General features: G+C 38.9%; 1 protein-coding gene across 1 annotated transcript in view; it reads right to left on the bottom strand.

Annotated features, from left to right (window-relative positions):
- The window catches only part of ccdc73 (coiled-coil domain containing 73), a 106,564-nt gene that overhangs the window by 39,686 nt on the left and 51,957 nt on the right, over positions 1-14,921 (bottom strand). Inside the window, exons 9-11 of the mRNA XM_072271382.1 lie at positions 13,748-13,876; positions 12,794-12,853; positions 9,377-9,481 (exon numbers count right to left, since the gene is read on the bottom strand). Coding sequence (XP_072127483.1) covers positions 9,377-9,481; positions 12,794-12,853; positions 13,748-13,876 — 294 coding nt within the window. The remainder of the gene's footprint in view (positions 1-9,376; positions 9,482-12,793; positions 12,854-13,747; positions 13,877-14,921) is intronic.

Genomic DNA, 14,921 nt, shown 5'->3' with positions numbered 1-14,921 from the left:
TAGAAGCCTTTTGCAAGGAAGAATGAGCGAAAATCCCCCAAACAAGAATTGAAGGACTCTTAGCTGGCTACAAAAAGCATTTACAGGCTGTGATACTTGCCAAAGGGGGCGTTACTAAGTACTGACCATGCAGGGTGCCCAAACTTTTGCTTCGGACCCTTATCCTTTTTTGTTATTTTGAAACTGTAAAAGATGAAAATAAAAAAGTTTTCTTGCTTAAAATATTAAAGAAATGTGTCATCTTTAACTTTATGCCTTTTGGAAATCAGTTCACCTTTTATTCGCTTAGCTATTCACAGTACAGTAACAGAAATTTTGACCAGGGGTGCCCAAACTTTTGCACACCACTGTACATCAGCATGGATAAGCACAGACACAAAGATAAAAATCACATGCATCACAAAATAAGATTTTTCTTAAATCCAACAAAAAAAAATTTTTGTGGTCAACCTAAAATCATATGCACAGAAATTTACTGAAAATAGTCTTCTGAGAAAGTGGAGTTTTTGATCATCGCTATGGAGTGTACATTTTATCCCTCAGCTGGGCGCATCCCAATTACTGAGCCTGAAGAATGTTTATACAATATGGCATCAAAATGTGTACAGGACTACCACTTCAATACAACCAGTCAAACTTACAGTCACTCAGACAAACAACTATGTGTGCACCTGAGAATAACGAGTAGCCCCAGAAGAGGCTTGCGCAAGAACACTTTGCATTCTTCCACACCCAAGACTGAATTCTATAATTTCAGGTAACTCTTCTTCTCAGTCCACTGAATTCTATTTCTGGCAACTCTCTTTCTCAATCTGTAACAAAACTAACCAGTCCAACTATTTTTTTCATACTTTTCACTGTCCATTCACATGGCCCAACCTTGTAGACATATTATTAACTCTGCATTTCATAATGTATGTTATTTGTGTTCTCACTTTCAAACAGCCATCATTTTGTAGCTTTTATTTTGCTTTGTTTAAATTTTCTCTAACTGCCCCCATTAACTCATCAGCCAGATGATGTTATTTATAGCTTATCCCCATAGCAACCCCAGCCTTGCCTCATCAGAGATACTTCCTTTGTCCAATCCACCCCTCTCACAACCACTGTGCAATTTAAACCAAGTTATTTCTCTCTTTCTGGGAGTCTTTAAAGGGTCTTTGACTTTAAATATCAATTCAATTTCTCCTTCTACAGTTGTTGCTTGATGCTTCCACCTTTTCTCCTTTTTAAGAATGATAAGGAATTGGCTCACAAAATGACAGGTCTAATATTTCAGAATCAGAATTAACATCACTGGCATATGTCATGAAATTTGTTGTTTTGCAGCAGCAGTATATTGCAATACATACATAATAATGAAAAAAAAATTACAACATATATATATATAAATACATTATATGTTGTGCAAAAAGGGAGCAAAAAAAGAATTTTTTTTTAAATAGCGAGGAGGCGTACATGGCCTCATTGTCCATGAAGGCAGAGGGGAAGAAGCTATTCCTGAAACATTGAGTGTGTGTCTTCAGTCTCCTGTACTATCCTCCTTAATAGTAGCAACAATTCGAAGAGGGAATGTCCTGAGTGATGGGGGCCCTTATAGATGGATGCCACCTTTGTCAGGCAAAAGGTGTTTTCAGTGCTGGGGAGTCTAGTGACCATGATGGAGCTGGCTGATTTTACAATTTTCTGCAGCTGATTCTGATCCTGTGCAGTTACTTCTCCATACCAGACGGTGATGCAACCAGTCAGATTACTCTCCACATTATGAATTTCTTCAGTGACATACCAAGTCTCCTCAAACACCTAGTGAAGTATAGCCATTGTTGTGCTTTCTTTGTAATTGAATCAATACTTTGGGCCCAGGATAGATCTTCAGGACACCCAGGAGCTTGCAACTGTTCACCCTTTCCACTGCTGATCCCTCGTATATGTTCCCTCAACTTCCCCTTGGTGAAGTCCACAATCAATCCCTTAGTCTTACTGACATTGACAGCAAAGTTGTTTATCAGCACGGTAATCATTAACGGTTCTTCATAGATCAATGTGACTCAACTATAGAATTTTGCCACGAAGTTGATTTTGTTCCAACCTCCAAGCAAGAAATTACATTGATCAAAGAAAAATAATGCATGAAAGCAAAGCAGAGAAAATTTGTGACAGAGTTTCAATCCATTTAACAATAGAAATATTGTCTCCAATAGGACTACCATTTTCAAAACATTGGACAAATATTTAAAATACTCACAAAATCAACAACCGCTTTCTCTTTCATTTATCTGCAAGTCCCAGGTACCAAATATTCATCTTCTGCCTTTCTGAAAGGGTTCATATGTCCTGTGTCTTGGTCTGCCATTACTTGTTTTATAATCAACTTACTGCATAAAATGAAGCCACCAGAGTTTAGGATCTTAACAAAGATAAAGTATTTCTCTAGTGATGGAGCAACTAAAATTGGGGATACTCATGATACCACAATTGGAAGAGCTTAGGAGCATGGAATCATAGAATCATAGAGCACCACAGCACAGAAACAGGTCCTTTGGCCTGTATTGGTTGTTCTTACTAAAGACAAACAGCATGGGTAACAACTAGCACATCTTTATTCAGGACACTCCAGCAATGGCTTCAGCTTGACATAAATGTGTGCAACCAGTTCACCATCGTCGCTCCTGGTTCCGGGTGAACTGCCTGCATTGTATATTGGGAACCGAGGTTCTTTATTATATACACACATAATAAAACAACTTCCTCCTTTAAAGAAAAAACAAGCACAAAGCAATGTCCTCATAAACTGCAGGAAACAATAATGCTTTCCAACACATTGTAATGAACAAATACAGTCCTTATTCACTCAGCTACTTTCAAACCATCTCTGTGGTGGTTTAATGATCCTTCTTGGTCTGCTGTTTGTTTCCACAGATGCCTTGCTTTCATTTGCTGCGTTAGTGTTAGTGTATTTTTGAGAACTCTGATCAACATGCTAATTTCTTTCACACCCTTCTGCCAAGATCCTAACCGTTTGTCTCTGTCCTTGTTCTTGCTGTGTGACCATAATTCACTCCACGTGCCTTATAATGGAGCCCTGGACTACATCCAAGTGATCAGTGAGCCTTTGCACAAGCTCCAACTGATTCTGTCTCAATTCACAGAGCTCCTTCTTTTGGGCTGTGTATCACTGATAGAAACTCTTCCTGTTCATTGGTGTTGAACTGGTGCTGTTGTTCTGACCTTGTGATCTGTATGGTCTCCCCATCTTTCTTTTTATTTTTCATCTTCAACTTCCGACAGGATTGTGGAGATATTTTTGATTTCCAGTCTTTAACTGGAAGATGGAGAGACAGATTTTGAACCAAAGCTGCACAATGTGGAAGCAAGACTAGCAATTTCTTCATTATAATCACTATGTTTAACACTGGCATTCTGACTATCATGCTGGTGTAGCTAGTATAGATGTCTATGGAAAGTGGAATTCTTGCGCATCTCTTGCATAACCTCTCTGGAGCCCTCATGGATGCTGTAACAAGTTTCTTGAGTTACATCAGGTAAGCATCCGAGCTCCTTAAAGACATCTGCGTACTCTTCCCTGAGTGTCGTGATTCTCTTTGGTCTGTGAAGCCACCAGGTTGAGTTTTTCCACATGTACTCAGACCTAATATTGGCTGTACTCACTCTTCTACAACCAGCAGTTGTGTGTTTCGGTGCTGCCCCTTATGCCCCCTTTTATTGGGATGTTCTCACCAGTATAGCTTGTCATTTTTAAATTCACTGGGTGAATCTTGCTCTTTACTTTGAAAGTCTTATAATCAGCCATGGACAACAAATTTAACTGGGCTCCAGTGTCAAGCTTGAACGAATTACTGTCTCATTGACAGCCACTAGAACAATCCATTCTGTTTTATCACCACATGCAGTCTGTAGAGAACCTACTAAGAGTTCCTCCATTTCCTAAGCAGCAGTGTGCACCTTTCTCTTGGAAGCCCCAGCTTTGCAGCACTTTGCAAAATGATTCTTCTTCCCACAATTATTGCAGGACTTCCCATAAGCAGGACACATCTTTGGAATATGCCTACCTCCACATTTGCTGTTTGAGGCTACATCTTTGCTATGCTGTTCTGCTTTGGGAAACAAGTTGTGCTCCGCCCCTCTGTTTTCACAGCATGCACTGTTGTTTCCACCCTGTGCAGCTCCTTGGCTTCTGGTCATGTGGTATCCATTGCCCTACACATACCCACGGCTTTTTCCAGAATGAAATCTCTTTCATGAAGCAATCTTTCTTTGAGCTCATTATTTGAAGAATCTCCAAGCTCACAGGACTTACTCAGTGTGTGAAGCTCAGCTTTGTATTGGTCAAAGGAAACACTTTGTTTCTAGTCACAGGAAAAGAACTTGTATCTTTCAAACATGATGTTTTTACTTGAGAAAAAAACGCTCTTCAAATTTTGTTATCAGTGTCCAATGTAAAAACTGTCCCATCAATTTGAAAGGGGTTGTTGATGTCCAAACCATCTTCGCCAATTATGTGTAAAAAGATAGACACCTTCAATTTTTCATCTGCCTTTTCAACTCTATTTGCTGCTAAATACATATTGAATTGCTATTATCAGTTAGCTTGCCAATAAACTGCATAGGTGAGGGAGGACTTAGACCATAGGCCATAAGACAAAGGAGCAGAAGTCAGCCATTCAGCCCATCGAGTCTGCTCCGCCATTTTATCATGAGCTGATCCATTCTCCCATTTAGTCCCACTCCCCCACCTTCTCACCATAACCGTTGATGCCCTGGCTACTCAGGTACCTATCAATCTCTGCCTTAAATACACCCAATGACTTGGCCTCCACTGCCGCCCTTGGCAACAAATTCCGTAGATTCACCACCCTCCGACTAAAAAAATTTCTTCGCATTTCTGTTCTGAATGGGTGCCCTTCAATCCTTAAGTCATGCCCTCTTGTACTAGCCTCCCCCATCATGGTAAACAACTTTGCCACATCCACTCTGTCCATGCCTTTCAACATTCAAAATGTTTCTATGAGGTCTCCCCTCATTCTTATAAACTCCAAGGAATACAGTCCAAGAGCGGACAAATGTTCCTCATATGTTAACCCGTTCATTCCCGGAACCCTGCTCCTATTCTCTATTCCTCTAGAAATGAATGCCAACATTGCATTCGCCTTCTTCACTACCGACTCAACCTGGAGGTTAACCTTAAGGGTATCCTGTACGAGGACTCCCAAGTCCCATTGCATCTCAGAACTTTGAATTCTTTCCCCATTTAAATAATAGTCTGCCCGTTTATTATTTCTGCCAAAGTGCATAACCATACACTTTCCAACATTGTACTTCATTTGCCACTTCTCTGCCCATTCTTCCAATCTATCCAAGTCTCTCTGCAGACTCTCTGTTTCCTCAGCACTACCGGCCCCTCCACCTATCTTCGTATCGTCAGCAAACTTAGCCACAATGCCATCTATTCCATAATCCAAATCGTTGATGTACAACGTAAAAAAGAAGCGGCCCCAACATGGACCCTGTGAAACACCACTGGTAACTGGCAGCCAACCAGAATAGGATCCCTTTATTCCCACTCTCTGTTTCCTGCCAATCAGCCAATGCTCTATCCACGTATGTAACTTTCCCGTAATTCCATGGGCTCTTATCTTGTTAAGTAGCCTCATGTGTGGCACCTTGTCAAAGGCCTTCTGAAAATCCAAATATACAACATCCACTGCATCTCCCTTGTCTAGCCTACTGGTAATTTCCTCAAAAAATTGTAATAGGTTTGTCAGGCAGGATTTTCCTTTAAGGAATCCATGCTGAGTTCTGCCTATCTTGTCATATGCCTCCAGGTACTCTGTAACCTCATCCTTGACAATCGACTCCAACAACTTCCCAACCACCGACGTCAAGCTAACAGGCCTATAATTTCCTTTTTGCTTCCTTGCCCCCTTCTTAAATAGCGGAGTGACATTTGCAATCTTACAGTCCTCTGGAACCATGCCAGAATCTATCGACTTTTGAAAGATCATCGCTAATGCCTCTGCAATCTCCACAGCTACTTCCTTCAGAACACGCAGGTGCATTCCATCTGGTCCGGGAGATTTATCTACCTTTAGACTATTCAGCTTCCTGAGTACTTTCTCTGTCGTAATTGTGACTGCGCACACTTCTCTTCCCTGCCACCCTTGAGTGTCCAGTATACTGCTGATGTCTTCCTCAGTGAAGATTGATGCAAAATACTCGTTCAGTTCCTCTGCCATCTCCTTATCTCCCATTACAATTTCTCCAGCATCATTTTCTATCGGTCCTATAACTACTCTCACCTGTCTTTTACTCTTTATATACTTGAAAAATCTTTTAGCATCCTCTTTGATATTATTTGCTAGCTTCCTTTCATAGTTAATCTTTTCCTTCTTAATGACCTTCTTGGTTTCCTTTTGTAAGGTTTTAAAAACTTCCCAATCCTCTGTCTTCCCACTAATTTTTGCTTCCTTGTATGCCCTCTCCTTTGTTTTAACTTTGGCTTTGACTTCTCTTGTCAACGACGGTTGCATCCTTTTTGCATTCGAAAATTTCTTCTTTTTTGGAATATACCTGTCTTGCACCTTCTTCACTTCTCGCATAAACTCCAGCCACTGCTGCTCTGCCGTCTTTCCCGCCAGAGTCCCTTTCCAGTCAACTTTGGCCAGTTCCTCTCTCATGCCACTGTAATTTCCTTTACTCCACTGAAATACCGACACATCAGATTTCGGCTTCTCTTTTTCAAATTTCACAGTGAACTCAATCATGTTATGATCACTGCCTCCTAAGGGTTCTTTCACCTCAATCTCTCTAATCACCTCCGGTTCATTACACAATACCCAATCCGGTACAGCCGACCCCTTAGTGGGCTCAACAACAAGCTGTTCTAAAAAACCATCTCGCAGACATTCTACAAATTCTCTCTCTTGAGATCCAGTGCCGATCTGATTTTCCCAATCCACTCGCATGTTAAAATCCCCCACAATTATCATAACACTGCCCTTCTGACAAGCCTTTTCTATTTCCTGTTGTAATTTGTAGTCCACATCCCTGCAGCTGTTTGGAGGCCTATAAATAACTGCCATCAGGGTCCTTTTACCCCTGCAATTTCTTAACTCAACCCATAAAGATTCTGCACCTTCTGATCCTATATCACCTCTTTCTAATGATTTAATATCATTTCTTACCAATAAAGCCACGCCTCCCCCTCTGCCTACCTTCCGATACACCGTGTATCCTTGGATGTTCAGCACCCAGAGACATGCATCCTTTAGCTGGGTGTCTGTGATGGCCACAATATCATACCTGACTTAGCTCATCCATTACGAGTTTGTCGTCTTCTTCTCCTCCTCCTCCTCTTCCTTTTGCTCCTTCTGCTCCCCCTCTCTCTCTCTCGCTCTCTCCCCCTCCCTCCCTCTCTCTCTCTTTCCTTCCCCTCCTCTCCCCCCCACCCCCAAATCTCTTTTAGTGAATCCGATGAACTCCTGGATCTGTTGCCTCCTTGGCCAACCTCATTCACTGTCTTTCATACTCAGTTTTTTCTCTTCATCGGAAGTAGCGTCTCTTTCTTAGTTGCTCACGGTATTCATTTACACTCCGCACTTAGACCTCATGCCGACTTCTGACACCATGTTATGTTTGTTCTTACTAAAGAAAAATGCTGTAGGTAACAACTAACACATCTTTATTTGGTACACTCCAGCAATGGTTTCAGCTCGACACAAGCGCCTGTGACTAGCTCACCAACATCACTTCCTGTTCCAGGTTATCCGCCCTCATTGCACAATGGGAACTGAAGTTCTTAATTATGTACACACATAGTAACAAATGGCCCATCTATCTATGCCGAACTGTCATTCTGCCTAATCCCATTGACCCACGCCAGAACCACAGTCTTCCATACACCTCCTATCCATGTACCTATCCAAAATTCTCTTATATATTACAATTGAACCTATATCCACCACTTCCACAGGCAGCTCATTTCACTCCCTCACCACCCTCTGAGTGAAGGAGTTCCCCCTCAGGAACATCTTAAATATTTCGCCTTTCACCCTTAACCTATGATCACTAGTTCTAGTCTCACCAAGCCTCAGTGGAAAAGCCCTGTTTGCATTTACACTCAACTTTAGATAGCATTGGTTTTTGGAGCTGTAAGACTTAACATATACCATTTGGTTTAATCATAACATTATTAGTTAAAAAGATCTTATGACATAGTGTTGTTATTATAGCTAAAGTCGAGAAATGATCAGCAAAGCTTGGTCTAATAGAGATTCAATTGCCTTTGTAATCACTTTGTAATCATCCTTTCAAGGAGAGTGCCCCTTATATTCTTTCAACTCTGCTACATTTACTCTAATTAATTCTGGTGCTTGAAAAAATAATCTCTACTGATTTAACCCATGACCTGTACAAGATATGAATCCACAACTAATTGTATCCTATATTCTGGACACATCCCAAGATTTTTTAATTAAGTCTCTTCTAATTATATTTTTCATCAAAGTTACACTCCAGAATTGCAAGGTTTGCCTGCCAGACATCTCCCACCTCTAAAATAAATAACAAAACCTAGAAAGCAAAGAATAAAAGGAATATATATATTTAAATGAGCTCAGACAGGAATAGAACCGATATCTGTCAGCAGCCTTGCTTCAACTGAACTCCCAGTGACAGCCTCAACCCACATAACTCCCACCAACAATCCTGACCCAACTCTCAGTGACAGTCCTGATCTGACCAGAATCTAATGACACCCAACTCTGACATTCAAAGAAATAAACTTTCAGTAAATAGCATTTACCTTTAATGCAAAGAGGTTAGTTTAGTTTTATGTTAGTGACCATTTTACAAATTACAAATAGAAGAAATAAGTTATAACCTGAAATGAATGATCTCATAGGTGAGAAGACTGATGAAAATAGCTCTGACTCAGAATTATGCTCTCCAGCACTGATTACTCTAAGATAGAGGAGGATGTTTGGAGATGTATAAAAATGTTAAAGATTAAAGAATAGCTTTATTTGTCTCATGTACATTCAAACATCATTTTGCATCTGTTGTGCTGGGGGCAGCCCGCAAGTGTCGCCATGCTTTCAGTGCTGACATAGCATGCCCACAACTTACTACACTTAACCATACAACCTTGGAAAGCAGGAGGAAATGGGAGCACCCAGAGAACATCCACATGATCATGGGGAGAATTATAGACAGCGGTAGGAATCAAAATCTAACTGGTATTATTGGCACTGTAAAGCAATTGCACTAACCACTACTCTACCGTGCCTCCCTCTCAACATCCATAAACAATTAACCAGAAAGCTCTGTTATGGAATTTCACAACGTGTGACATTCTGACCTGATGCTTCTCTCCAAAGTATTTCAGCTCAGTCTCAGCTCTGCCTAGTGCCAGTTCCTGTCGTTGTAGCAACTGCTGAGTTTGTTGAAGCAACTTCAAAACTTCCTGAAAGAAACAAATGCCTTTAAATGTCCATTTATATTTAATGTAAAAAGTAAATTGAAAAGCAGAACGTCTCTAAAACCGACCACACATATTTTTCACTCTGCGTATTTCCAACGTTCATCAGAATATTTCTGTATATTATTGCAAGTAACAGATTAGCCAAGAGATGGTTAAAGCTAGTCATGAAACACATTGATCTACATATTATTATGAATTTACAAAATATTTAAGCAATGCCTTAATCATTAATTAGCCAGCTGATATTTTATTCACAAATTTTTAGTTCTAGTTTGAAAACTGGACAAAGATGAAAAAAAATTAAGAATATTCAAAAAAATGCACTGCAAATTCAAGACATTCTAAATCAGGGATAAAAATGAAACTACATAATTTCTAAAAGAGACAATAATATTAAGATATTCCCTATAAAGACATGACTAAGAAGAACTGAGTAAAACTGATCAAAAGTGGCATATTTTGTTTTCTTCAGTTTTACTGCTTAAATTTAACCATTTTTGTGCCTTCAAAAAGAGTCAAATCTAGATTATATCTATTCTATCTACAACAGAAATAAACATTGGATCTATCCACAGTCATTACATGTAAACCAATCCCAATAAGTGAGAATATCCAACTTTAAACAGCTTATGACCAAAACTAGTGATGAATAAGGGAAGGTGAAGGAGTTGAACTTAGGGTAGGGGAGCAAGGGTATATGGGAGCAGGAAGGGTGGTGCAAAAGATGTAGCTAAATGCCAATTAGTAACCCAATAGCTCAACTCAATAGCGCAATGACCCAATTCCTGCTGGCAGCTCTCATCCTGGTACAACCTGACTCCCACTTGTGGTGACAGCTTGCACAATGAAAACTATGAGCTAACTTACAGCTGATAAGCAAGCCCACAGCTTAATTGCTTTCAGAATAACTTCACTGTTCATTAACACAGATGTGTATTGCCAGAAACATTGCACAAAGGAATGAAGCACCTATATGTTGGCAAAACAATCTCCTCATGTCGTATACAGAAAGTGACAGAGATGAATGAAACATTGATTTTTTTTGTATTATAAAATCTGATTGAAGTCTTTGGAAGAATTTGGTCATCTTTAAATAGCATTACAAAATTTAGAACATTCACTGGAAGAAAACAACTGAGAAATTTGGTGTGTGTGCGCACGCACACACATACATACATACAGGCACAATAAGTAGCAAGTATATTAGAAAAGGAATGAGATATAGTGATATAATTGGAGACATACAGAGCGAACTAATAAATAATAGATGAAAATAATTAATAAAAAAATACTGAACTTGTATAAATGAGTGGAATATTGTGAGCAATTCTGGGCACCACAGGCCTCTGGAGAGAGTGCAAGGTGTTTATTACCATAAAATTAGGAAAGAGGACTTATTATGTAAAGAGGCAAGATCACCTGGGAATATTCTTTTTAGACCAAAATAGCCAAGAAGAAATCTAGAAATTCAGAACTTTGATTAGATTGGGGGAAACCATGTCCACATTCGTTGGGTATATTGAAAAGACAGCCACAGGTGAAATGCAAAGATATTTCATACATTAATTAACATTGCCTTCAAAGGTGGAAGAACCGCACTCAATATATACTCAAGAAAAGAAATACAAGATCAAGGGGCCAGAGCGAGGGACTACTTTAATAGTTGAGAGACATCACAGGCACGGTCGGCTGGATGGACTTCTCATGCTTTATTTAATTCAAAATGATTCAATTTTGCAACATAAAGCAAGCTTTAAATGGGAAACTAAACTATCCTGTCACAGAAGCAGAAAATTTAAAAATTCAAATAAATATAATCAGAGGACAAACTGCCAGCAATGATGAATTAGTTACCGGTAGGAGTTAGTTGGGATACAGTTGCCAGGGGATAAATGAGCTAGGTTCCAGGTAGTCAGAAGGGATCAGATGAATAGGGAGTAAAGTTGTAACCTATCCAATGAAGCCACTGCCTTTTGCCATGTTGTGAATGTTTGCCACATCCCTCTCTTATTCATTTGGTCATTTCAATCAGAATATCTGACAGGACCTCTGTGGCCCAGCAAGTTAAAACAGGATTTCTGAACTCTCACTCAGATTATTTCAGTTAAACTTTGCACACAGCACAGCTGAATAAGTAACATGTTCAAAATTATTGCAGACGATTTCCATTTAGGCACTCCTTTTCTTAATGCTAACTGGTTCAGGTTTAATGGAAACTTTGGAAGCAAAGTGATGATCACTCCACTATTTGGATTCCCACACACTGGTTCCCTACAAGAACAAGTCTCTCTCATTAACATTGTTGTACATACATGAAACAGTTTCAGTACTACATTGTCTGGAATAAATGGAAAAAAGAATTAAATAGAACATGCAAAAATATTTGTTCAAAACTGTGCTGTTGTTTGCCACATCCTATTGAATTCAATTCACTAACTAGAACAAAATAAATAATAAATTAAATACAAGAACACCGAGCTTGACTACCTGAATTAGCTGCACATACCATTCCTCCCATTCATAACATGGTGAATTTACTAGCATCACTTTCATATAATATTGCTTTATTGTCACCTTTTTAAGCTGAACCATGGTTATAAGACGACAAGAGGCATAGATCGAGTGGATAGCAAGAGATATTTTTTCCAGGGCGGCAATGGCTAATATGAGGAAGCATAATTTTAAGGTGATTGGAGAAAAGCATAGAAAGATATCAGAGGTAGGATCTTTACACAGAGTGGTGGGTGCGTGGAATGCCTTGCCAGGGATGGTGCTAGAGGCAGATACATTAGGATACATTAAGGCACTCTTGGTTAGGTACATAGATGTTAGAAAAATTGGAGGACTATGTAAGAGGAAAGGATTCGACGGATCTTAGAGTAGGTTAAAAATCGGTACAACATTGTGGGCTGAAGTGTCTGTACTGCACTGTTCTTCGTTCTGAAGCTGGTCCGAAGAATTTCAGAGAAACCTCATTTTTTTAATTAATTTATTGCTGTGGTTAGGATTGCTCTGAATTAAAACCAGCCTGATAGAAAGCACTTGAATAAGCTTGGCTCAGTTATTTCTGTGGACGATATTGATAGGTAAACAAAAAGTACTAATATATTTGTCCAACAGTCTGCCTTTAGTTGCAGATAGGTTAGCAGACATACAGGCATGTCCTATGAGCCTGTGACAATTCATATGGCAATTCAAGTTTAAAAATGAAAATGCTAGAATTCCAGTCTACTTTTACAGATATTTCAGCTAATAAAATAAATTGGTTTTGTGACTAAATGGTTTTAACCCAACCTGTTTTTCTTCTTGAACAGCTGACATATCTTTAGACAGCTTCTTGTTTAATTCCATCTCCTTTACAAAAATATATGTACGGTTATATAAATATTTGCACAATTAGGTCAGCTTATAATTACTATTTTAAAAAGTCTGAACCAATTTAGCAAGCAGTGCATCACGAAGTTTCAAGGTATGGGCTCTAAGTTCCTTGTTTTTTAGATCTAACCTGAGAAATGTAATCCATGCACCAATTTACAAAGTGAAAGAAAATATTGAGACTTATAACCTACAAGCCCCTAAAACCTGCTTCCCTTCTCATTCATACAATATCCTGATAGAAGAGTTTACAGTACAAGTCTTGACCTACTCTTCACCACATATCATTTCTCTATTTCCTCAATTTCCTGCAACCAGATGGCAAGAGCCATTGCAAAGCTGTCCTTGGCCTATCCTAAGGACGTACGTGAAAGCCAACTGTTATGACTCTCATTTTCCTGAACAAGTGTTCGGGCAACAGGTACGCATCTACTACACTGGTATAATAAAGAACAAGGATTTGGCAGAGGTGGAGAAGTTGGAAACAAAAAACTAATAACATTATTTCATTTTCTTGGCATTACATATATTAATTCTCAAATCAAAAATCGGAATAAGGGCAAGTTGAAAAGTTAATTCTATTTAGGACTTAATGTCTTAATAATTTTGACAGTGCTATGGGTGATCTGTAAAGCAACTGCCTGATTTACTACTATACAAATTTTTACTTCCTGTGAGTAAATTAAGATGCCCATATGCTATCACCTGCCTACCAGAATCACAGTCAAAATTATTCCCATTTTATAATTAGAAGCAGCTTTGAAATATATTAATGGATCCTGAGGAAATACACTGTAAAGTCATTTGTGCTTATATCTACTTAGTGCCATCTAAAAAGTACATAGTGATTAAATTTTCAATTTGTTATGAAACCATCTGCAGTTTCTGCTTCAGTTCTTGCAGCTGTTGTTGCTGTGTTGTAAGATGGATGTTGTCTTCGCCCAGATTGTACTGAGAAGTGACCTTGGATCTTATCAAGTCTGCGGTTACTTTCTCCAGTTCCTGAATACAGACAAAAGCGTACAATAGGTCATTTGAATATCATCCACTTTGAAACTGCCATTTCTTTTTGGGGGAAAAAAGATGAAAACTCTAAACAATTTTGCTCAATCAAACAAAATACAAGCTGGTGGTAAGTCATCAGTGCACGAGCCTAACCCTTCTATTTCAATTGTGCAAGAATCATTTAAATTTAAATCATTAATTTACTTTGCTGTTTGAACTGATGGGTGTAAAAAAATAAATGCTCTGCGCTTTGATCTCAATTAATGACAACTTATGGAACTTCAAGTCATAAATATGCTGCCCTTTTCTCCCCCACCCGCTCCCTTTCTGGAGCAGGGTAGTCTGCTTTATATCCTTCTCTCCTTGAGCACATTGACATTTACTCAGACAAACGGCAGGGGTTATGAATGTAGCTCTCTGATAGTATCAAGGATTCTTGATGATGCCATCATATTGAACTAAGCATTCAGCACAGTAATAGTTTTATCAGGAAAATGTTTGGTCTGTTTAACTTTTCTCTAAAAAACTGGAATTCCATCTTATCACATTGCAATTGTTCAACTGCTCTGGACTAAATCAAATAATGATGCAATTAGGTTTAATTTTATGTGGAAAATGCAACAGTATTATAGTAGCTTTCAACCTAAAACTCAAAATGTAAGTTCCATATAGGCGTATTTGTGAATAATAAGGCAACGATAATTCAGCAGTTGGCAGCCAATCTGGTAAAGTACCAAGAAATATTGTAAACAAGAACATGAGGAAGCTATTCAGTGCCTCAAGCATACTCAGCCATTTAGTACATTTGCGAATGATATGTATGCCAACTACATTTACCCATCTTGCTCCATATTCCTAAATATACTTGGCTAACAAAAAAACACTCCATTTTCAAAATGGAGATCAATAAATGATACTTTAATCCTGTTTTCAGCAGCGGCAATGTAGTTCTTTCATTTTGCATACATAACATCAGCTAAATCCTTCCACAGCAATGTTACCTGAAACAAACTTACAGTAAGGGATATTTTATTATTTTCAC

This window comes from Mobula birostris, chromosome 11 (assembly GCF_030028105.1).
Source record: "Mobula birostris isolate sMobBir1 chromosome 11, sMobBir1.hap1, whole genome shotgun sequence".
NCBI classification, from domain to species: domain Eukaryota; kingdom Metazoa; phylum Chordata; class Chondrichthyes; order Myliobatiformes; family Myliobatidae; genus Mobula; species Mobula birostris.
Note: the sequence above shows the minus strand (reverse complement) of the source record. Positions and strands in the feature narration are given on the sequence as shown.